We start from the raw sequence: 22,709 nt of genomic DNA, 5'->3' as shown, positions 1-22,709 counted from the left end.
TAAATATATTATCCCAAATCACCATTCAGTATTTGGGTCCTGTACTTGAAAGACTATTCACGTATTTCAATTTTATATCTCACTCCACAGTCTTTTCCCCTATATCATAAATAGAGATCTGCAACAATATTCTAGTCAATGTAATAAGAAAATTGGTCAACAATAGTACATCAATTAACACTTTAAGGAATTAATCTTAAATGTCGTAAGTAGTCTAAATAATTTATAAATAGATTATATCAACAAAGTTTATCCCTTTTTACTATTAATACTTACAACAGTAAACTCTTAACTCTTTGATAATAGTGTATCCTCCTCTTCCCCCCAGTAAGTAAAATTATGTGAAGTATTTAGGAGATACAATAGGGAGGCAAGGGGCAAGATAATAAGAGAAGGGGTAGAAGAGAGATTACCACAGCTTCAGAAAATCAACAAACAAACAACCACAAGGAAGTCATCTTAAAGAGAAAATAGTGCCAACTTAGTAAACTTAAGTAGTACCACGTAATAAAGAGAGCAAATTGGGTGAGCTAAAGTTCCATCTTCCAGCTAGAGGTTTCTTTTCAGCCTTCCAATCAGCAAATGGTGAAATGTGCTGACTAATCTGCAGTCCCAAAACCGTCTTTCCCAGTGTTCTGTTCGCCTCTGGCTTCTTCCTCTTGCTGCTGCTTCTTTCTTTGCTTTCCAACTTTTAAATCCACATACAAATCTTCCAAAGTCCAATATAATGCTCAATTTATCTTCTCCCCAATATTAAGTAGATGTAATAGTCATGTTGTGCTCAGACCAGTTCCGGATCTCCAATCTCCAGGTTTTAGCAATCTCCGTCTTTCCCCAAAGCTTCCCCTCACAGGATAAAGTTTTCCCAATTGCTTTTCTGGCCGCTCTCCGCCCGACTTCCAAGAGGTGCTTATCACAACCAGGAGAGAAGAATTTATGCTATCATTCTTCTGTCATTCTACTCCCTTCAGACTTCAAAGAATCCAAGATATAAACCGTTTCTCTGTTCCTGTTACTCGATCTCGCAGGCTGTCACTGCTTTGCTTATTCACTCAAGTGGCAGACCGGATTGGAAGCCGCCATAAAATGACAGCTTACTCTTTAGCGCCGAGCTCGGGAGCTTCCCTCTTCACTGTCGGGGAGTTGCCTTCCCCCCTCTGCAGCTCGAGGATCTCCACGTTGACACGAACCTCTCCGGGGTTCATGTATCCCTGGGGGATCGCTCCTGACGCCAGAAAAGGTGTTCGAAGCCTGCACCAGACTTCTTCACCTCCGTTCTCCTGTCCTGCCACTCTCGAAGTCCTTGGCACTGATTTTTTACTGCCTTTCTGGGGGCATGTGATCTTTCATTAAATCTGGATGATTTCCTTAGGATATCTCGTGAGGTGAGTGAGACCAGCTGGTATCTTTAAGTGGTGCAAATAGATCTACGGATTGCTTTTCCTGGGTGTGCTTTTTCTGAAGAGCTTAAATGACCTCTCTGCTGAAGGATTTCACTTTATGAGCAAGAGTTGGCTGCTGATAGTTATCATAGCATTTTAACTATTTTAATTCCTCAAGGTGCTCTCGCACCTAGCCTGATTTGTAACTCCAGCTTGCAGGTATTTCTAATCTAATGATTGGTATTTAGGGCAGCTTTTTCAAGCAAAGAACCTTTTATATTTTTGTACAGGTAATCCTCTGACTTATAACAGTTCATTTAGTGGTTCATTCAAAGTTATAAAGCACTAAAAAAAAGTGATTTATGACCATTTTTCACACGACCGTCGCAGCATCCCCACGTTCAGGAGACACGAGGCGAAGTGCCCCTTCATGACCATCCAGCCATGCCTATCCAGCTGGTCATTAGGGCAGAGAACCGCTCATTAAATTATTTGAATCCCACCACTAGTCTGAGTGTCATGAATGCCTGGCTGGTCCTTCAAGCAGCAGGTGGAGGCAGAGGTGCGGGGGGCAGGCATACAATCTGGCCTACCGGATGCACTGGGCAGCCACTTGTCCCATCCCAGCTGCGGCAGCTCTGGGCAAGCAAAAACAGACCTGGCACCCACCTCGTCTTGCTTCCCAGTGGTAGCACCAGCAACAGCCCCCTCCAGCAGGAGCCCCGCCACTTCTCACACACACACCCGCCCAGGCAAGGAGGGCAAGCACAGCAGCAGCAGCCTCAAGGAGACAAGCACAGCCAGGTGAGAAGCAGGGCCAGGTCCCAGGATCTCAGCACCCCAGGAGCTCAAGGGCCGGGTGCCCAAGAACCCGGGCAGCCTGAGAGGGTCAGCAAGAGAGGGCCAGAGTCCACCCTGGTCCCACACCCCTCTGCTGGAGACAATAGATTGCTACCAGCCCCAACCAGGCCATCACAATAAGGTTTTTAAACAGCGATTCCTTTTCTCATCTTGCTGAGCTTATCATATCTTCAGTTACTTGGGAAAGTATGACCCAAGGTTTCCTCTCTTGTAACCGCTCACCCCCACTGCCCTTGCATTTCCATCATTCGTACTTGTAGTAATAAAAGTCTCTTTGGAGGAGGGTATCCAAAGCAAAAGGTTGAATATTTCTAAGAGGATGGCTCTGATACATCACTCTAGAAGTTCTAACTTCACCCACTCCCACCTTACCCCTCTTCTGGATAAAGGAAACCTTTAGCTAGCAGAAGCTGTGAATTGTCAGCCTGGGGGAGGCCGAAAAAGGTTAGTATAACATGTTCTTAACCAGAAGGATGTATATACCAGTGCCCTTTCTTCAGTGAGATGGCTAAGTTGTAAAAATTATGGGCTGCCAATTTATTATGCTCCAGATGCTTACCTTATCTCAATTGGTAGAGATCATAGCAAGATTTCATACAGTTCACTGGCTACAAAGGAACATGCCTCTTTGTAGATAGGACAAGGGCAAGCAGGACTGCATGAATGGCTACATTCCAGTCCTTTCATCTCTTTAACAGATAGGTTTTTGGAGTTGGGATTTTGGGGATTATATGAGCCCCATCCCCCAAAAATCAGTCTAGGCTTATTTTCATGGTAGGTCGTACTTTCGGGTAAACATGGTATTTAGAAAAGTTGGTGCCATCAACAAAAATTTGAATGCAAATGTTTAATAATCAGCATCTTCCAGCTTAAACAGTGCTGTCTATTTTCTTAGAGACAGTTTATATAGCTGAAGGAAGCCATCCAGCCAACGATTTGAGGCTTTGAATTCCTTTGAGGGTATTTCTAACGGTAGTGCCATTGCAAGGGCAAATGCTTGAATATCAGCCCTGTGCACAACTAAACCCTTTGCTCTGCTGTCAGCAATCCATTGGCAGATGATATCTTCCAGTTCAGGAAAAAATGGTTGCCGACCTGATCCACACCTGCACTTCTTAGCATTTCCTTCATCCATCTGTTGACTGAGGTTATTGTACTCTGCTCGCCATTTCCGGACCATTCGGAGATCCAACTTCTTCTCTTTGCATAAAACCGTAAGATTCCTGCCCAGAGAATCCTCCACTATTCCTTTCTTGAACTCGACGGAATAGCTCTTTCTTTTTGCACTCATCTTCCCTAGGGGTCAAATTATTATTCCAATTAAATCTACCATTAAATTAGATGTGTCAAACTCTATTTCACTAAGGGCCACATCAGCATTGTGGTTTCGCTGGGGAATGGGTGGGTGGATGTGACCAGCTTGAAGTCACTCGCATTCCGGTCGTATGCACAAGAGCTGGAGGACAGGATTGAACTGAGGGGACCAAGCCCGTAAGGGTCTGGAAGTGGCAGCACCCTTACCTGCCACCTGCCTCAGCTTGCATCAAGCGCGGGCAGAGGCACAGAGGTGAGGCATGTGATCCGGCCTGCTGAAGACTTCACATGGCTACCTCTCCCCCGCAATTCTGCCTCTATCTGCTGGTTGGAGGGCCAGCCCAGCAGTTGGACTCATTTGTGCTGCATGGGCTGAGCAGCCCCAGAGTGCACTGGCCAATAGGGCGGCAGGCTGCACCCAGACACCTCTGCCCCACACACTTGCTGCCTCCTGTGCACACAAGGGACACCCTACAGGGCTTGGCCATGAAAAGTGAGGACCAGTCCCTCACCAACTCCGGTGAAGGACCATAGGCCAGACATGGGTCCATCACGGGCCAGATCACGTGCCTCTGCCTGCTGTTTCGAAGGCCAACCTGGTGGTTTCAGCACTAGTATTCACCTGCGCTGCATAGGCTGTGTAGCCTCACAGGGCGCCAGCCAAGGGATTGGTGGGCTGTGGCGGCTGCTGGACACCGTTGGCCCCCATACACTCATTCCATCCTTTGTGTGCCCCAGGGGCACCTGGCCATGTTGGCAGGGGTCGGTGCCTCACTATCTCCGGGGTGGCTCTGCTAACCAGAACTGGGCCCATCGGAGGCTGGTTTTCGTCCACGGGCCTTGTGTTTGACATGTCTGGTCTGGCTGATGATCTTACCTGTGGCAGTCTCTCTCAGCTCAGCCCATGTCAGAGGGTTTTGTTGTAGGGAAAATAGGAAGGAGGAGTATTTCGTATGTCTGCTGCTTTGAGTTATTTACAAAAAATAATAAAGGCAGGTCATGAATAAAAAGTAATATAATATCTAAACCCCTTCCCCTGTGTCTTCTCTACAATAGAGATTCTTACCTAGAAAAGCCAAATTCCTGGAAGTCTCTAGCATGACTTCTCCATACAGCGCTTTTTGGTCAGCATCCAGCTGCAACCACTCCTCCTCGGAGAAATACACAGCCACTTCCTTAAAGGACAAAACATCCTGAATAGGGAGACAAGTTTTCCTATTACCAGACAACCCCAGGAATAATTTGGCAGTTTTCTTTCACCAATTCAAAGAGAGAGATCCATTGAACAAAATGGGCATTTTCTTCAGAATTCAAAATGAGATCTCCAAGTTTCTGGCTGACAGCACGACTCAAACATATTTGATCAAGTTAGGATTTGGAATGTGAAGCCAACTAAAATAGTTTTCTTGGTCAATTAATAGTTGGGTCTTAAACCCACTACTTATCAATGGCTCAAATTCTTTCTGGGGTGGGGAGAAGGACATATAGGAAACCCATCTGATATCCTTGCCAATGGTTTAGTGTAGTCACTGAGGGGTCAACGCTTACCCCCACTCCACACCTTAATGCAAATGTTGGGAGAGCCTGTAATGGTATGTGAGAATGACCCTTGGAGACTGAAAGAACATCTCTGGTAAAGACAACATCCGGTCAACTAAATCTGACCCTGAAGCAGGAGGGTGAAGGAAGTTTACCAGAAGGAACAGGTAGCTTAATTTCAGTGTGAATTTATAATGACCTGCTCTAATATTTGCCTTGCTTAGAAATAGCAATATTATACTTTACACTCCAGAACAAAATAAAACCCATCCAAGTTTCATGGGCCTTTCCAATATTTCTTCTCCTACCTGTGGCAGAGTTGCAGCCACTCTTTCAGCTCCAACACAAAGAGATGATTCTAAAAATATTGAGGACAGCTTTCTATTATCTGTGAGACCAAAAAAATATGGTGAAAGCAGATTGTTATCAATAAACAACCAGAAGCAGATTCCACTCAAGATAAGCAAAAGAATTGGCGGGACATCCAAACCTCACATCACATGGAAAAAGCCTCTCTTACCTGGCATCACATCTTGACTTTGATCTTTCTGGAAGCTCTCCCTTAACTGCAGGTCTCGGGAAGGTTTGAATGAATCTATCCTCTCCTTGGGATACTCAGTCACAGCTTCCAAAGATTTCTAGAAATGATGTGGCACAATAAAGAAGGGAAGAGTACAGAGATGGAAATGAATTATCATACTGCACTTTCAGACTAGCAGAACCCATCACTGAATTTGGAAAGTAAGAATAGAAGTATTGCCCCAAATATATCCTTCAGAAGAATGGTCTTAGGAGGTCATAATCCCAGAAAATTCTACCAGAGAGACATTGACAAATGCATTTAGAACTGCCATGATTACATTATCACACCTGCAACTCTTGCATCTTCTCAGACTCCTGGGTCAGCAAGAAGCCTTCAGCCAGGGCCACCGCCTGGGAACTGGTCTCCGCTCCACACTCCCGCACCCATTTCTCCATCTCTGGGGGAAGGACAGCTAGGAACTGCTCCAGGAGCACCAGGTCCAGCATCTGAGCCTTGGTGTGTCTTTCTGGCTGCAGCCATTGATGGCAAAGGCAGTGAAGCTGACTGCAAACATCTCGGGGACTCCTCCCCTCTTGGAACTGCACTTTTCTGAAGTCACAGTATTGCACCTCTGAATTACTGGCTTCTTCTTCTTCTTGACTCTTTTGCCCAGGACTTGTTCCATTCTTCCCACAGCTCCAAGGCTGAGCAGCTGGATGGCCTTTTCCAGCTCCTACATCTGCTGGGCGTTGTCCATCAGTCTTCTCTCTGGTCTCTAATCCAGCACCAAAACGGAACCATGCATCTCCCCAGGTCTGACTAAACACAAGAGATCTGGCTAAGTCTCCTAAGGCCATTCAGCCCACTTCCCTCACAAGATACTTCGGTCTCCAGAGGAACCAGGAAAGATTTCCAGCTTCAGATTTGAAATGGAAAACATAGTGTTTAAACAAACATTCTTAAGCAAACAAATCAATAAACTAAGAAATTCTTATGAACCCATCGTCTACGAAAGTGGGGAAATCTTAATAGATAGCCTGACTTATCTGCGTTTGGGGAAAATTTGGTAGCACTCTTCTGGCTCAACTTCTACCAAGGAATCAATATACAGGATAATACATTTACAATAGGTTTTGGATTTCTATTTCCTATTTCTTCAAATCATTCCTACTGCTGCCTATAAAGAACTACCCTTTGCACAATCCAAATTATAGACGTCTCCTGTCACAAAAATTCTCATCAGCCTATCTACATCGATTTAATAAGGAGATCAAACAGCACTTCAATTTCTAGTAAAAAAAAACAAAAACGAGACAACAGAATCCCATTAACCTCCTGGCCCAAACTTCTGGATCAAATCCAGAAACCAGACTTAACAAACACCATCCACCACTGCCGTTTTTGCAACAGGTTCCTTATTTGTCTGCCGGCAGAGCCACCAAGAGAGATAGTGGGGAAAGGCAGGAAAGGAGGAAACCGAATTCCAGTCCCCTCACGCCTTGCACGCAACTCTTTACACACGGAATTGTTCGCTTCTCTCGGCCTAAGAAGAGGGAGGCGAGGGAAAGCCCTTCTGGAAACAGGACCAGGAAATTTGGAGGAAATTGTCCAGGCTGATTTGGAAGCACAAGTCTGTGTTTTGCAAAACCAACCACTCCCTCTTCTTCCCTGCAGACGTTTTCCCATGGAAAGAGAGGGGAAATGGCTCTCTCCTTTCTGGCAATCCTCGCCTCCCACCCCTCACCTTGGGGGGCAATGCGGTGGGTCCTTAGCTTTGCTAAGGCTCGTGCATGCACAGGATCCAGAGGAAAACTTGGGACCCCGGGCTACCCTCTTCTCACAACTCCGAACCTAATGAACTTTTCCTTCTCTTCTTGCACGCTTCCACCGCCAAAGGAAAGCCCGCCACTTGTTGAACTCTGAGTCACGCTTCCGGTAAAAGTTTCCCTGCAGCCTTCTGGAAAGGCTCAGCCTAAGCGAGGGAAAACGGAGTCGGACGCGGTAAGGAAAGTCTTGCCCCGGGCAGCACTCTGGACAGAGCGCATGCTCAGTTCCCATTGTCATTGGACGGAGGAGGGGGGCGGGTCGCTCAGCTTTCCCAACGGCTGCCAAGTGGATCATCCTGCGAGCAATCCTGAGGAACCTTGAAGGGCTGAGGATATATTCATGCGGGCCTGGGATCATAGGCATTGGAGTAGAATGAAAGTGTCCCTCTTACATTACCTCTCTAAAAAGGAGGTGGCTGTTTCTGGATTTTCCTCTCTTAAATGCCTAAGAATCATCTTGTAAATATTGAGAAAAATCTCTGTGGAGACTGTGGAGAAAAGTCGCTTTCCTCAAGGACAGCTACTCTGAAGGGTCTGAAGAAATTTAAAGAGGCTTCAAAAAAGAGTAGAAATCCTGTCAGATCTTCTGTTTGAAACACAACTTGTGCCTTGTGGTTGTTGACAAACTCAGCCCTGAAGTGATGTGATATATGGGGGAATGGCAGAAATGCAGGGAGGAAATGGACAGGTTAGGAAAATCAAGGCTTGTATTTATTTTTCTTTAATAACGTCTTTTATTACAGCTGCTTTTGTCAAATCCATATCTCTGGTGGCTAAGAAGGGTTGGAAACAAACATCAAGAGGTAACTGGCAATAATAAAAAAATAATCCTGAGGAAATTATCCCGATGGAAAGGAGCTATCAAAAGAAAACAAGTTCCAAAATGGAGAGAAAGCTCAAATCTGTGGGCCTTTTGGAAATTTTACCTCAAAAAAAGGCATGATGGAGAAATGAACAGTGGGAGAATAAGATGCCACATGTGACTGGAGAAAAAATAGAATTACAAAATAAAAGAAGGCAAATATTGAAAACTAAATATAAAGCTCTCATAACTTGAAGAAAAAAGCAAGTTTTATTTAGGTGCTGAGGAGGAAAATGCTGCAGGAAATATGAATACTAAGCTTAAGACCTTTAGTTAAAAAGAAAGTACTTTTTATAGCCAAAAGAACTGAAGACTTTGCTGGTTTGAGATTAGTCTGCCTTTGGAGGTGGCACTGTAAGGAAGAGATTTAGCCACAATCAGCAAAATAAAAAATGTGAACAGAGGGAAAATAGTGTTTAAGAAACAATTTAAAAAGAACAGAGTTAACTCCCCACTCTTGAAGAAAGCCCATTCTTTTCATTCCATTTCTTCATGTTATCTTCTGTGGGATCCTTGGTGCTCTCAGAGGTTTGGTTCTTTTCTTGAAGACATTTCATTGCCCAAACCAGACAACAACATCACTGCTAGTAGAGTGGCATTTGTCCTCCATTTATATTCTAGTGTCTTGTTTGGTTGGAGTTGGTGCAAGGGGTCAGTGCATCTGGCTCTAACATATAAGCAATTGCAGTTAAGTATCAAACTTAATCTTTAAAAAAAATCAAAAAAACTTTACAAGACAGCTGGAGGACACTAAGACAGTAATAATACTGAGGTCTAGCATGAGGCCTCAATAAAGACAGCAGTGGATTGCTTAATAAAAGCATTGTGATGAGATACAGCTCTTTCAGGATAGTTTTCAATATAGGCTTGTGCTGATTGGATTAACCATAAGAGAGACACCATCCCTGTGCTTGTCTGTGGCCAATCCAATTTTCAAAAAAGGTATTGAATCTTCCCCCTCTTGCATTCTGAAGGGTAAAACTAATTCAGATATTTAAATCCTAGTGAAAAAAGCATTAGTGTGAGAATCAAAGCCTCAGAGGAAGAGCCCAATACCATCACCTTCACAACCTGGGATCATCTCATCAAGCAGGCTATCCCTGGGTGGGCTTGAACCACCATCCTGCTGATTAACAGCCAGATGTGCTAACCCCTTACACCATAAAGACTTAGCACAGGGTTTGGCATCAGCCTTCCTCAATGTGAAGATTCATACCCTCAGAGTTCGTTTGGTTAACGTAGTGTGGCTCCTTTTCCCCCACTATAAACAAAATCTTGGATGAAAACTTGGTCTGGTGATGTGTCTGCACATTCCAGAAGAGTAAAAGTTGAAAGAAAGCATGCGCTAGCTGGTATTTAAACCCTGGTCACAGGATTGGGGACCCTGCATGGTATCCCTATACCTCTAACAAAGCTGTTGAAATTCTGTCTCAAAAGATGTAAGTTTATGTCTAGGTTTCTCTTTTCCTGTATGATAATACGAGAAAAACTCTTCTGAAACCCAAGCTTCAAAAAAAAATTTTTTTAAAAAAAACTTGACATTTACCCCTACAAATGAGAAGCAAGAGGGAAGAAAGCCACTTTGTACTTCCCTGGTGGTCTAGTGGTCAGGATTTGGTGCTCTCACCACCATGGCCCATGTTCCATCACAAGCCAGGGAAAACATTCACTTCCAAACCATCAATCATTCTGCAGGTCAAATTCCTGGGAAGGCTCATGATAATGGCAAAATAGCTGAATTGACCAGAGAATAATCTTCCCTTCTCTCTCCTCCCTTCCTCTTCGCTCTCTCACACCACCTTTTTGTTGTAACAGAATAACAGTTGACAGGGATCTTTTAATCCAACCCCACCTCCCTTCTCAAGGCCCACAGTGTGGATCTGACTCGCAAAGGGCCCAGATATGGCCCATGGGGCCACCCCAGAGACTGAGCAACTTCAGGTGAACACACATGAGATATAGGTTTTGTTTTTGTCTTCTTTTTCTTTTTGGGATTTTGTAATTAGTCCAGTTCAGGAAATAATGGTTGCCGACCTGATCCACACCTGCGCTTCTTAGCATTTCCTTCGTCTACCTGTTGACTGAGATTATCGTACTCTGCTCGCCATTTTCAGACCATTCAGAGATCCAACCTCTAAGTTTTAACAAATAATCAGAGTTGGAAGGGACCTTGTCGGTCATCTAGTCCAACCCCCCACCCAAGTGGGAGATCCTACACCATTTCTGTCAAATGGCAGTCCAATCTCTTCTTGAAAGTCTCAAGTGATGGTGCCCCCACAACTTCCAAGAGCAAGCTGTTCCTTTGGTTGATTGTTCTCACTGTCAGAAAGTTTCTCCTTATTTCCAGGTTAAATCTCTCCTTGTTCAGTTTCCATCCATTATTCCTTGTCTGGCCTACGGGCACTTTAGAAAATAGCTTTACCCCTTCTCTGTGGCAGCACCTCAGATATTGGAAGACTGCTATCATGTCTCCCCTGGTCCTTCTCTTTACTAAACTAGCCAAGCCCAGTTTCTGTAACTGTTCTTCATATGTTTTAGTCTCCAGTCCCCTAATCATCCTGGTTGCTCTTCTCTTTGCAGAAAGCTGTAAGATTTTTGCCTTCCCTGAGAGTCCTCCATGATTCCGTTTTTGAACTCGACAGAATAGCTCTTTCTTTTTGCACTCATCTTGTCTAGGGGTCAAAATATTATTCCATTTAATCTACCATTAAATCAGGGGTGTCAAACTCAATTTCATTGAGGACCACATCAGCAGTGTAGCCAACTCAAAATCACTCTCGTCGAGGTCGCCTGTGGAGTTCCAGGTGGAGAGGGGAATCCCAGCTTCCTCTTGGAACAGAGGCTCCCTGCATTTCCCATTTACCGGGGCAGTCATGGATGGTGCGGCCGGCTGGAGGCTCATCCTGCATGTGTGCAAGAGCTGGAGGACAAGTTTGAACTGTAGGAGTCAAGTCCACAAAGGTTGTAGCATGGCAGCAGCCCTGCTCCACCACCTACCTCACCTTGCAGGCAGCAGCACCAGCATCAGGCAGAGGCAAAGGCATGGACGTGAGGCATTGATCCGGCCCTCTGAACAAGTGGTTACCTGCCCCATTGTGGCCACAGGTAAGCAAAGGGATGATGGGATGGAGTGGGCGGCCAGCCATGCAGCATGTCCAGTGGGCCGGATTGTGTGCCTCTCCCCTGCACTTCTACCTCCACCTGCTGCTTGAAGGGCCAGTCCAGCAATTGCAGTGCTTGGACTCACCTGCACTGCACGGGCTGAGTAGCCCCAGAAAGGAATACTCCACAATTTGAACACGCCACGTGGCTACCTGCCCCATTGTGGCCACAGGTAAGCAAAGACAGATGGTGGTTGGACTCACCTGCACTGCACAGGCTGAGCAGAGTGCGCTGGCCAATGGGCTGTGGGCTGAGGCCAGACCGCTGCCCCCCTCACACTCCCTGCCTCCTGTGCACACCACGGGACGCCCCTCGGGGTTTGGCTATGGGTCACCATCTCTGGAGTAGCCCTGTGGGCCAGACATGGGGCTATCGCAGGCTGGATCATATGCCTCCCACGCCATGCCTCTGCTTCACCTGCTGCTTGAAGGGGATGTTGCAGCTTTAGGATTTACCAGCGCTGCATGGGCTGTATAGCCCCATAGCGCACCAGCCAAGGGATTGGTCAGCTGTGGCTGCTGCTGGACAGTGTCTCCCCCTGCACATTCGTTGCATCCTTTGTACGTGCCAGGGGGCGGCTTGCCAGCTTGTCAGGGATCAGTGCCATTTCCTGGGTGGCTCCACCAACCAGAACTGGGCCTATTGCAGGCCAGTTCTGGCCTGCAGGCCTTGTGATGGCACAGTGGTTACTAGTGCAGTACTGCAGGCTACTTCTGCTGACTGCCGATTGCCAGCACTTTTGATAGTTCGAATCTCACCAGGTTCAAGGTTGACTCAGCCTTCCATCCTTCCAAGGTGGAAAAAATTCAGCACCCTGACTGTTGGAGGCAATATGCTGACTCTGCAAACCGCTTAGACAGGGCTGTAAAGCACTGTGAAGCGGTATAAAAATCTAATTGCTATTGTGTTTGACATGTTTGGTCTGGCTGACGATCTTACCCGTGGCTTATTTTTGCAAGTCTCTCTCAGCCAAGCCCGTGTCAGAGGGTTTTGTTGTAGGGAAAATAGGAAGCGAAAGAACTATTTAGTATGTCTGCTGCCTTGAGTTATTTACAAAAAATAATAAAGACAGGTTATAAATAAAAAGTAATATAATATCTAACCCTCTCCCCTGTGTCTTCTCTATATTTCTGACCCCAGATAAGGATTCTTACCTACAGAAGGTATATCTTTAACAGATGGGTATTCCATCACCAACCTGCAATCGGTGGAGCAAGGTGTCCAGGGGCAGTCCCACCCTGCCTCACACAGATGGCAAGAGAACTGCAACACCTGTCAGGGTTCAAAGAGCATCGGGCTCACCATAGATGTAAGCCCAGCATCTGCAGCACCAAATAGGTGTGCAGGCTGGCACTCAGCAGTCCCAAGGTGGCAGCAGCAGATGATGCGGATTAGGCAGCATAGCTCCACCAGCTGCCACTCTCAAAGGGGCCCTGGCAGCCTGTGGGAACTCAGGTGGTTTTTGATCTGGGACAATTCAATCCAGGCAGGCAGCAGTTCCACAGCACTGCTGAGAGCAGTGCTGCTAGGATGGCGAAGAGGCCAGCAGTAGCATGGGCAACTTCTTGGCCATTTTAAGACTTGTGGATTTCAACTCCCAGACATGCTCCCTCCAAAGCCTTCAGAAGCTGCAGCAAAGCATTGCAGTGGGAGGCCTCCAAGTTGCCTCACACCAGGCAGGAGTAGCCCAGCCAGGCTGCTGACAGCAGGGCGAAAACCCCCTGCAAGGCCAGCAGCAGCAGGTACAGCACGCCTAGCAGACAGGCAGAGGTGGGGGAGTGGAGCTGATTTCTATGCACCAGTTTTCTGCCTTGTAGCAGTAGCCTGAGCAAGACCTGAGCTCCAGGCCTGGCCAAGTGCAAACCATGGTCACTACCTATTCCAGAGTCAAAAGGTGAGCTGCAGAAGAGAGGGTCCCTCAGCTGTGAGGTTGCCTGGCACTGCAGGCAGGGCTGGGGCTGTCAAGAGTGTGCCAGAAACATCTTCAGGTGCCGAGACAGAATGAGAAGCAGCTTCCACCCCTTACTGCTCAGCTGATCCGCAGGCTGCAATTAAGGGACCAAGCCTCTATGAGGTGACTGAAGAAGGGAAAGGCTGCCTCATGTGCTTCCCATGCCCAACCTGTTCACTAGGGCCTGTTTTGGGGGTAGGGATTATATTAGGCCCATCCCAAAAAAATTCAGTCTAGGCTTATTTTGGGAATGTCATATTCTCAGGTAAACAAGGTATTTAGAAAAGTTGATGCCACCAACAAAGAATTTGAATGCAAATGTCGTTTAATAATCAGCATCTTCCAGCTTAAACAGTGCTGTCTATCTTCTTAGAGACAGTTTATATCGCTGAAGGAAGCCATCCAGCCAACGATTTGATGCTTTGAATTCCTTTGGGGGTATTTCTAACGGTAGTGCCATTGCAAGGGCAAATGCTTGAATATCAGCCCTGTGCACAACTAAACCCTTTGCTCTGCTGTCAACAATCCATTGGCAGATGATATCTTCCAGTTCAGGAAAAAATGGTTGCCGACCTGATCCACACCTGCGCTTCTTAGCATTTCCTTCATCCATCTGTTGACTGAGGTTATTGTACTCTGCTCGCCATTTTCGGACCATTCGGAGACCCAACTTCTTCTCTTTGCAGAAATCCGTAAGGTTCTTGCCCAGAGAATCCTCCACTATTCCTTTCTTGAACTCGACGGAATAGCTCTTTCTTTTTGCACTCATCTTCCCTAGGGGTCAAAATATTATTCCAATTAAATCTACCATTAAATTAGATGTGTCAAACTCTATTTCACTAAGGGCCACATCAGCATTGTGGTTTCGCTGGGGAAGGGGTGAGTGGGTGTGACCAGCTTGAAGTCACTCACATTCCGGTCGTATGCACAAGAGCTGGAGGACAGGATTGAACTGAGGGGACCAAGCCCGTAAGGGTCTGGAAGTGGCAGCACCCCCACCTGCCACGGCCTGCAGGCAGCGACACCAGCATCAGGCGGAGGCAGAGGCATGTAATCTGGCCCACCGCAGACGATACATGGCTACCTGTCCCATTGTGGCCGTGGGTAAGCAAAGACCGATGGAGGAATGGAGTGGGTGGGTTGGCCATACAGTGCATCCACTAGGCCAGGTTGCGTGCCTCTCCCCTGCACTTCTGCCTCCATCTGCTGGTTGGACCGCCAGCCTAGCAGTCACAGTGGTTGGACTTACTTGCGTTGTGTGGGCTGAGCAGCCCCAGTGTGCGCTGGGCAATGGGGCAGGGGCTGCACCCAGACATCCCTAGCCCCCCCCCCCGCACTTGCCGTCTGTGCGCACAAGGGACACCCTGCGGGATTTGGCCATGGACAGTGGGGACCAGTCCCTCACCATCTCCAGAGAAGCCCCATAGGCCATTGCTGGTCAGATCACATGCGTCTGCCTGCTGCTTCAAGGGCCGGCCTGGCAGTTGCAGTGCTAGCATTCATCTGCGCTGCATGGGCTGTGCAGCCCCACAGTACGCTGGCTTAGGGATTAGTGGGCTGTGGCTGCTTCTGGATGGCCCCTGCACACTCATCACATCCTTTGTGTTCCACAGGGGCACCTGGCCGGGTTGGCAGAGATCAATGCCTTGCCATCTCCAGGGTGAGAATTGGGCCCATCGGAGGATGGTTTTCGCCCATGGGCCTTCTGTTTGACATGTCTGGTCTGGCTGATGATCTTACCTGTGGCAGTCTCTCTCAGCCCAGCCCATGTCAGAGAGTTTGGTTGTAGGGAAAATAGGAAGAGGAAGGAGTATTTTGTATGTCTGCTGCTGAGTTATTTACAAAAAATAATAAAGGCAGGTTATAAATAAAAAAAATAATATAATATCTAAGCCCCCTTCTTCATGTCTTCCTTATGATAGGGATTCTTACCTAGAGAAGCCAAGTTCCTGGAAATCTCTAGCATGACTTCTCCATACAGCGCTTTTTGGTCAGCATTCAGCTGAGACCATTCCTCCTCGGAGAAATACACAGCCACTTCCTCAAAGGACAAAACATCCTGAACAAGGAGACAAGTTTTCCTATTAACAGACAATCCCAGGAATAATTTGGCAGTTTTGTTTCACCAATTCAGAGAGAGATCCATTGAACAAAATGGGCATTTTCTGCAGAATTCAAAATGAGATCTCCAAGTTTCTGGCTGACGGCACAACTGAAACATATTTGATCAAGTTAGGATTTGGTATGTGAAGCCAACTAAATAGAATTCTTTATTGGCCTAGTGTGATTGGACACACAAGGAATTTGTCTTGATGCATATTCTCTCAGTGTACATAAAAGAAAGCTTCTGGTTTTGAACTTCCCCGAAGACGGACCACTGACCGCAATTGTCCGCGGCTTTGGTCCATGCTTCTTTGTCGGAGAGCCCTGATCAATTAGATTTGGGGCAGAAGCTGTCTCATAGGAGTGGCGGAGGAAGGGGCGACCGTCAGGTGGGTAGAGAGGAGTTGCAAATCCCCTCCCTGGCTTGGCAATTACTCCCTCCCGAAGACGTCTGAAGCGGTGGTCTAAAATGGCCACCCTGAAGGGGAAGATTAAGCTGGAATAAGATTGTGTAGGAGAGAGAAAGAAGCAGACAGCAGGAGGAAAGGGATGCTATAATTAAATGGAAAGTACCCCAGGATTAATTTTTAAAAAAAAATTAAGAAAGAAATTAAAGCAGCGAAGAGAAAGAAAAAAAAAGGTGTGAATTGCTTTTGACAGCAGCGGGGCTTTGAACCAAGAAAGGTAGAAACTGGAAGAAGAAAACATCTAATTAATTTGGATAAGTATAATCTGATTCTATATAGGCACTAATTAAGCTGAACTAGAGATTGTCCAAGGAAATTTAATACCAATTGGATTTAATTTTTTTTCTTGGAAGACTATGGAACTGTGGTTTAAAAAGCTCTGAATAGTTGAAAAAAAAAGGGGGGGTGAAGATCTGTTATAACAAAGAGTGCCATCTAATGGTTAAATCTAACTTGTTTTTTTTTCTAAAAGACTCTTAAAAATTGTAAGGAAAACTGAAATAATAAAACTTTGAAAAACTGAAACAAAGAAAAAACAGGAAGATTCTGCCCTTGGGACTAACTGTTGATTCTGGCATGGACCTGGTATTGAATTAGCTGAGGACTAAAACCTGAGAGGAATAAAACAAAAGCTGACTGTTGGAAAATAATCTTATAGACACTATTTGGATTAAATTGTTAGCCAGAAAGGTGTAAAACAACGATATCTCTTCTGGAATTAAAAGGGGAACTTAGAAACATGAAAGAAACATTACAAGAGCGAGGTGAATCATTAGGCTTTAAAATTTATGGAAACATTAGGGTTCAGGATCAAATAAGTAGATTAACATGTCTATTTTGAAATTGTAAACAAATCTTATAGAATTAAAATGGGAAAAACCATGCAGAATTTGATTTATATATGCTATGTAGTTTTAAAGGGATTATTAATTTTAATGTTTTAGGTAATAAAAAGTTAACCGTTTAATGGGATTAAAAGGAGAGATAATTAATGAATATGTAGTAGAGGTGGTGCACTTAAATTGGTAATTCAGGGGGGAAACTATTTCTTAGGAGGAGTGTATCTAATTAGAATTCAAGGTGGAATATACAAATGTGACAAAAGTATCAAAGTATAATAATTATAAAGATAATATAGATGAATTAAATAAGAGGTAAGCATTTGGAATAATAAAATAGAAAATGTATAAAAGCATTGTTAAGATAAGAAGTTGAATACAAAAACTGAATATGTAACTACGGTCATATTTGTATGTATATATGAAACCTGTAATCATACTGTTCACTAAAGAGAGACATTTTTAAAATGTGGAAAACTGAAAAAAAAATTTAAAAAAAGAAAAGATACATTCATCAAGAGTCAAGAATCATAAGATACAACGCTTAACAATAGTCATAGAGTACAATAAGCAATCAAATCATACTAGGAAATGGTCAATAAAAATTGTTAGGATACAAGCAACAAGGTTACAATAGTCATAAGTGGGAGGAGATGGGTGAAAGGAAGGATGGGAGGATTAATAGTAATGCAGACTTAGTAAATAGTTTGATAGTGTTGAGGGAATTGTTTGTTTAGCAGAGTGATGGCGTTCGCAAAAAAATTGTTCTTGTGTCTAGTTGTTCTGGTGTGCAGTGCTCTACAGAGTCATTTTGAAGGTAAGAGTTGAAACAGTTTATGTCCAGGATTTGACGGGTCTGTAACTATTTTCACAGCCCTTTTTGATTCATGCACTATACAGGTCCTCAATTGAAGGCAGGTGGGTAGTAATTGTTTTTTCTGCAGTCCTAATTACCCTCTGAAGTCTGTGTCTATCTTGTTGGATTGCAGAACTACAGACAATTATAGAGGTGCAGATGAGAGACTAATTCCTCTGTAGAACTGTATCAGCAGCTCCTTGAGTAGTCTGAGCTGAGTTGGTGCAGAAAAAACATTCTTTGTTGTGTTTTGAAGGAAAAGTTAGCTTAATTTCAGTGTGAATTTATAATGACCTGCTCTAAAATTTGCCTTGCTTAAAAACAGCAATATTATGCATTAAACTCCAGAACAAAATAAAACCCAACCAAGTTTCATGGGCCTTTCCAATATTTCTTCTCCTACCTGTGGCAGAGTTGCAGCCACTCTTTCAGCTCCAACACAAAGAGATGATTCTAAAAATATTGAGAACAGCTTTCTATTATCTGTGAGACCAAAAGAAATGGTGAAAGCAGATTGTTATCAATAAACAGACAGAAGCAGATTCCACTCAAGATAAGCAAAAGAATTGGCGGGACATCCAAACCTCACATCACATGCAAAAAGCCTCTCTTACCTGGCATGACATCTTGACTTTGATCTTTCTGGAAGCTCTCCCTTAACTGCAGGTCTCGGGAAGGTTTGAATGAATCTATCCTCTCCTTGGGATACTCAGTCACAGCTTCCAAAGATTTCTAGAAATGATGTGGCACAATAAAGAAGGGAAGAGTACAGAGATAGAAATGAATTATCATACTGCACTCTCAGACTAGCAGAACCCATCACTGAATTTGGAAAGTAAGAATAGAAGTATTGCCCCAAATATATCCTTCGGAAGAATGAAACAATAGGTCTTAGGAGTTCATAATCCCAGAAAATTCTACCAGAGGCAAATTAACAAATGCATTTTAACTGCCACAATTACATTCTCACTGTGATGACCAGGTTTCCCCAGTTTCCTCCACAGCCAAAGGAGCCACTCTCCCGCTCCCTGTCAGCTGTTCATTTTCCTTCTTGGATTCACAGGAGGCATGACACACTTGCAACTTTTCTTGCATCTTCTCAGACTCCTAGCTCGGCAAGAAGCCTTCAGCTATGGACACAGCCTGGGAACTGGTCTCCATTCCATACTCCCGCACCCAATTCTCCATCTCTGGGGGAAGGACAGCTAGGAACTGCTCTAGGAGCACCAGGTCCAGCATCTGAGCCTTTGTGTATCTTTCTGGCTGCAGCCATTGACGGCAAAGGTGGTGAAGCTGACTACAAACATCTTGAGGACCCCTCCCCTCCTGGAACTGTATTTTTCTGAAGTGAAAGAATTGTACCTCTGAACTACTGGCTTCTTCTTCTTCTTGCCTCTTTTGCCCAGGACTTGTTCCATTTGTCCCACAGCTCAAAGGCTGAGCAGCTGGATGGCCTTTTCCAGCTGTCACATCTGCTGAGTGATGTCTGTTCATTTCCTCTCTGGTCTCTAATCCAGCACCAAAATGGATCCGTGCATTTCCCCAGGTCTTACTAATCACAAGAGGTCTGTCCAAATCTAAGGCCATCTGGTAGCCTTTCCTCACGGTATACTTCAGTCTCCAAAGGAACCAGGAATGATTTCCAGCTTATGTATCTGAAATGGAAAAAAAAATAGATGTTCAATAAGGCAACACATTTGAATACAGAGCATCCTTCTCCTCCCCCCAAAAATCCAAAATAAGAAATTCTAGCGTACCAACTAATGACTGAAAGAAGGGGAGTTATCTTTTTAGGAAGACTGACTACTGCAGTAAATTCTTGAAAGCGCTTCTAGATCAGCTTCTGTCAAGGATTCAAAATATTGGATAAATAAATTTAGAAATGTTTTGGGTTTGTATTGCCTGCAACCTCTGCAGAATCCAAATCATATATTTCTGAGGTCACAGACAGCAATTGAGACACGTGAATTTGATAATTAAATCAATCAACATTTGAATTTTTTGTAAAACTTTAGCCAGCAGAACCCCATCAAACTCTGGCCCAAACCCTGAGGGAAACCCCAAAAACCAGAATTAATAAATGGTTATCCAATGCATAAAGAACTAATACCTGAATAAATACACCATCTATTCCTTAACGTTATGTTTTGAATCAGGAATCTCCTAGAAACCTATTTCCAAAGTTTAGCCTAATCCAGTCTTTTTCAAACTTGACCAATTGAAGATGCCTGGATTCAGCTCCCAAACCTTACAGTGGGCAAGCTTGACTAAAACACTGGCCTAATCGAACACATTGTGTTAATGATGAACCTCATCCCCGAACCCACCTCCGTCCTGCAACATCTTCCTTATTTACCTGCCGGCAGAGCCACCAAGAGATAGTGGGGAATGGCGGGAAAGGAGGAAACCGAGTTCCAGTCCTGGCACACCTTGCACGCAACTCCTTGCACGCGGAGATCCAGCCTTGCATACAAAGGCAGCCGAGACTCCGATCACTCGTTTCTCTCGCCCTAAGGGGGAAGTATGGGAAACCCCTCCTGGAAACGGGACCAAGAAATCTGGAGGAAATTTTCCAGGAGTCAAGGCTGATTTGGAAGCACAAATCTCTGGTTTGCAAAGCCAACCTCTCCCTCTTCTTCCCTGCAGACGTTTTCCCATAGAAATGAAGGGGAAATGGCTCTCTCCTTTCTGGCAATCCTCGCCTCCCACCCCCACCTGTTGGGGGGCAATGCGGCGGGTCCTTAGTTTTGCTGAGGCTCGTGCATGCACAGGAACCGGAGGAAAACTTGGGACCCTAGGCTACCCTCTCACAACTCCGAACCTGATGAACTTTTCCTTCTCTTCTTGCACGCTTCCACCGCCAAAGAAAAGCCCGCCACTCGTTGAACTGTGAGTCACGTGTGGATCTCTGCATCCGGTAAAGGTTTTCCTGCAGCCTCTGGAAAGTCTCGGCCTAAGGCCCACGGCGAGGGGAAGCAGAGTCGGAGGCGGTATGGAAAGGGTTAATGCCCTCCCAGTCTTTTGCCCCTGGCAGCACGTGTCTCTCTTGCGCTCGGGACAGAGGCAGAGCGCATGCTCAGTTCCCACTGTGATTGGAAGGGGGGAGGGGGAGCTGTTCAGCTTTTCCAACGGCTGTCCGGTGGATCCTGCGAGCAATCCAGAGGAACTTGGGAGGGTGGAGGATATCCTGTTGTATGTGGGTCTGGGTAATGGGCATTGGAGTAGAAGGAAAAGTTCTCTCTAAGATTGCTTATTTATAAAGAAAGTGGCATCTCCAGCAGGCTGTCAGTTTGTAGATTTTCCTCGTTTTAATATCTAAGAACCACCTGTGAACTTTGAGAAAATGTATGTGGAGACTCAAAAGTCGCTTTCCTCAAGAGCAGCTTCTCTGAAGGGTCTGTAGAAATTTGAAGAGGCTTCACAAGTGAGTCAAAATCCTATCAGATATGGCTGGGTGGTCAAAAGACAAGAAATAGGAGTTTCTCTTTGAAAGACAACTTGTATCTTGTGGTTATTGTCAAACTCAGCCCTGAAGTGATGGAACATATAGGGAATGACAGAGATACAGGGAGGAAATGGAAAAGTTAGGAAATGTAAGATTTGTATTTATTACATTTGCCTTTGTCAAATTCATACCCCTGGGTGGCTAAGAAGGTTGCAAGCTTTGTCAAATTCATACCCCTGGGCGGCTAAGAAGATTGGAAGCTTTGTCAAATTCATACCCCTGGGCAGCTAAGAAGGTTGGAAGCATCTGGTAATAATAAAAATGATCCTGATGGAAAGGAGACATCAAAAGAAAACAAGTTCCAAAATGGAGAGAAAGCTCAAACCCGTGGACCTTTTAGAAATTTGCCAAAAGAAATAAAGACTTGCTGGCTTGAGATTAGTCTGCCTTTGGAGGTGACACTACAAGAAAGAAGAAGATTGGATTGCTTAGTACAAAAGTTTCAGGATAGTTTCCAATATGGGCTGGTCCTGATTGGATTAACTGTTCATAAGAGAGAGACAATCCCTGTGCTTGTCTGTGGCCAATATAATTCTCAAGAAAGGTGATGAATCATTATCCCTCTTGCATTCTGAAAGGTAAAACTAATTCAGATATTTAAATCCTAGTGAGAAAAGCATTGACAGTGGGAATCAAAACCCTCAGATGAAGAACCCAATGCAATAACAGGCTATCACCTTCAACCAGGGATCATCTCATCAAGCAGGCCATCCCTGAGTGGGCTTGAACTATCATCCTTTTGGTTAACAGGCAGATTTGTTAAGCTGTTGTGCCACAGAGACTTGCCACAGGGCTTTGCATCAGTCTCCCTCAGTCTAAAGAGCAATGCCTCCAGAGCTTCGGTTTGGTTTTCATAGTGTGGCTCCTTTTCCCCCATTAAAAACAAAATCTGGGAGGTAAACCCAGTCTGGTGACCTTGCCTGCACATCCCAGAATGGTAAAAGTTGAAAAAAGGCATGTACCAGTCGAGTCACAGGATTGGGAACCCTGCATGATGCCCCTATACCACTGGCACAGCTATTGAAATTTTGTCTCAAGAGTTGTAAAATTTTTCCCATTTTCCATCTGATGGTGTAAGAAAAACTCTTCTGAAACCCAACATTCAACCAGCAGGCTGAGAATACCTTCAATTCTGCTCCCTCATCCTTCATTCTGAAGAAACAGAGCTCTTTAATCCATGATAGGAGATGAAGTTGCCAGAACCTTGGGCAAGAATGTCATTCAATATAATGCAAACACAAGCAATAGAACATAATCCAACCAGTGCCTTAAGCTTTAAAAGAGCTGATTTTAACAAACTCAGAGAGAGCCTAAGCAAAATTTCATGGATAAAAATCCTGAAGGGGAAAATAACTCAAGAAGTGTGGGAAACACACTATGAAGATAAAAGCCCAGTCCAACACAATACCATTAAATCTAAGAAGAAACCAGCATGGTTGCACAGAGATCTCTGATAAACTGAAAGACAAAAAAGATAAGTACAAAACATGGAAAGAAGGACATACAACTAAGGCAGAAT

The 22,709-nt window shown here is 44.9% G+C and overlaps 2 protein-coding genes across 2 annotated transcripts; both read right to left on the bottom strand.

Moving 5' to 3' along the window:
• Window positions 1-3,077: 3,077 nt before the first annotated feature.
• On the bottom strand, window positions 3,078-7,648 carry LOC113451967 (uncharacterized). Its single transcript, XM_026723372.2, has 5 exons — window positions 5,967-7,648; window positions 5,617-5,734; window positions 5,405-5,484; window positions 4,624-4,750; window positions 3,078-3,539 (listed from the first exon to the last, which is right to left on the bottom strand). Exons 1-5 carry the CDS (start codon window positions 6,474-6,476, stop codon window positions 3,127-3,129), a joined length of 1,248 nt encoding a protein of 415 aa, XP_026579157.2. The 5' UTR covers window positions 6,477-7,648; the 3' UTR covers window positions 3,078-3,126.
• A 6,082-nt stretch (window positions 7,649-13,730) lies between these two features.
• On the bottom strand, window positions 13,731-21,329 carry LOC113451966 (uncharacterized). Its single transcript, XM_087928429.1, has 6 exons — window positions 20,507-21,329; window positions 19,048-19,340; window positions 18,300-18,417; window positions 18,089-18,168; window positions 15,353-15,479; window positions 13,731-14,194 (listed from the first exon to the last, which is right to left on the bottom strand). Exons 2-6 carry the CDS (start codon window positions 19,270-19,272, stop codon window positions 13,782-13,784), a joined length of 963 nt encoding a protein of 320 aa, XP_087784555.1. The 5' UTR covers window positions 19,273-19,340; window positions 20,507-21,329; the 3' UTR covers window positions 13,731-13,781.
• Between the last annotated feature and the right edge of the window lie 1,380 nt (window positions 21,330-22,709).

The sequence above is a fragment of the Pseudonaja textilis genome, chromosome 2 (genome assembly GCF_049901715.1).
Source record: "Pseudonaja textilis isolate UNSWEBS1 chromosome 2, rPseTex1.2, whole genome shotgun sequence".
Classification (NCBI taxonomy): Eukaryota; Metazoa; Chordata; class Lepidosauria; order Squamata; family Elapidae; genus Pseudonaja; species Pseudonaja textilis.
This window is presented reverse-complemented; position numbering and strand designations above follow the sequence as displayed.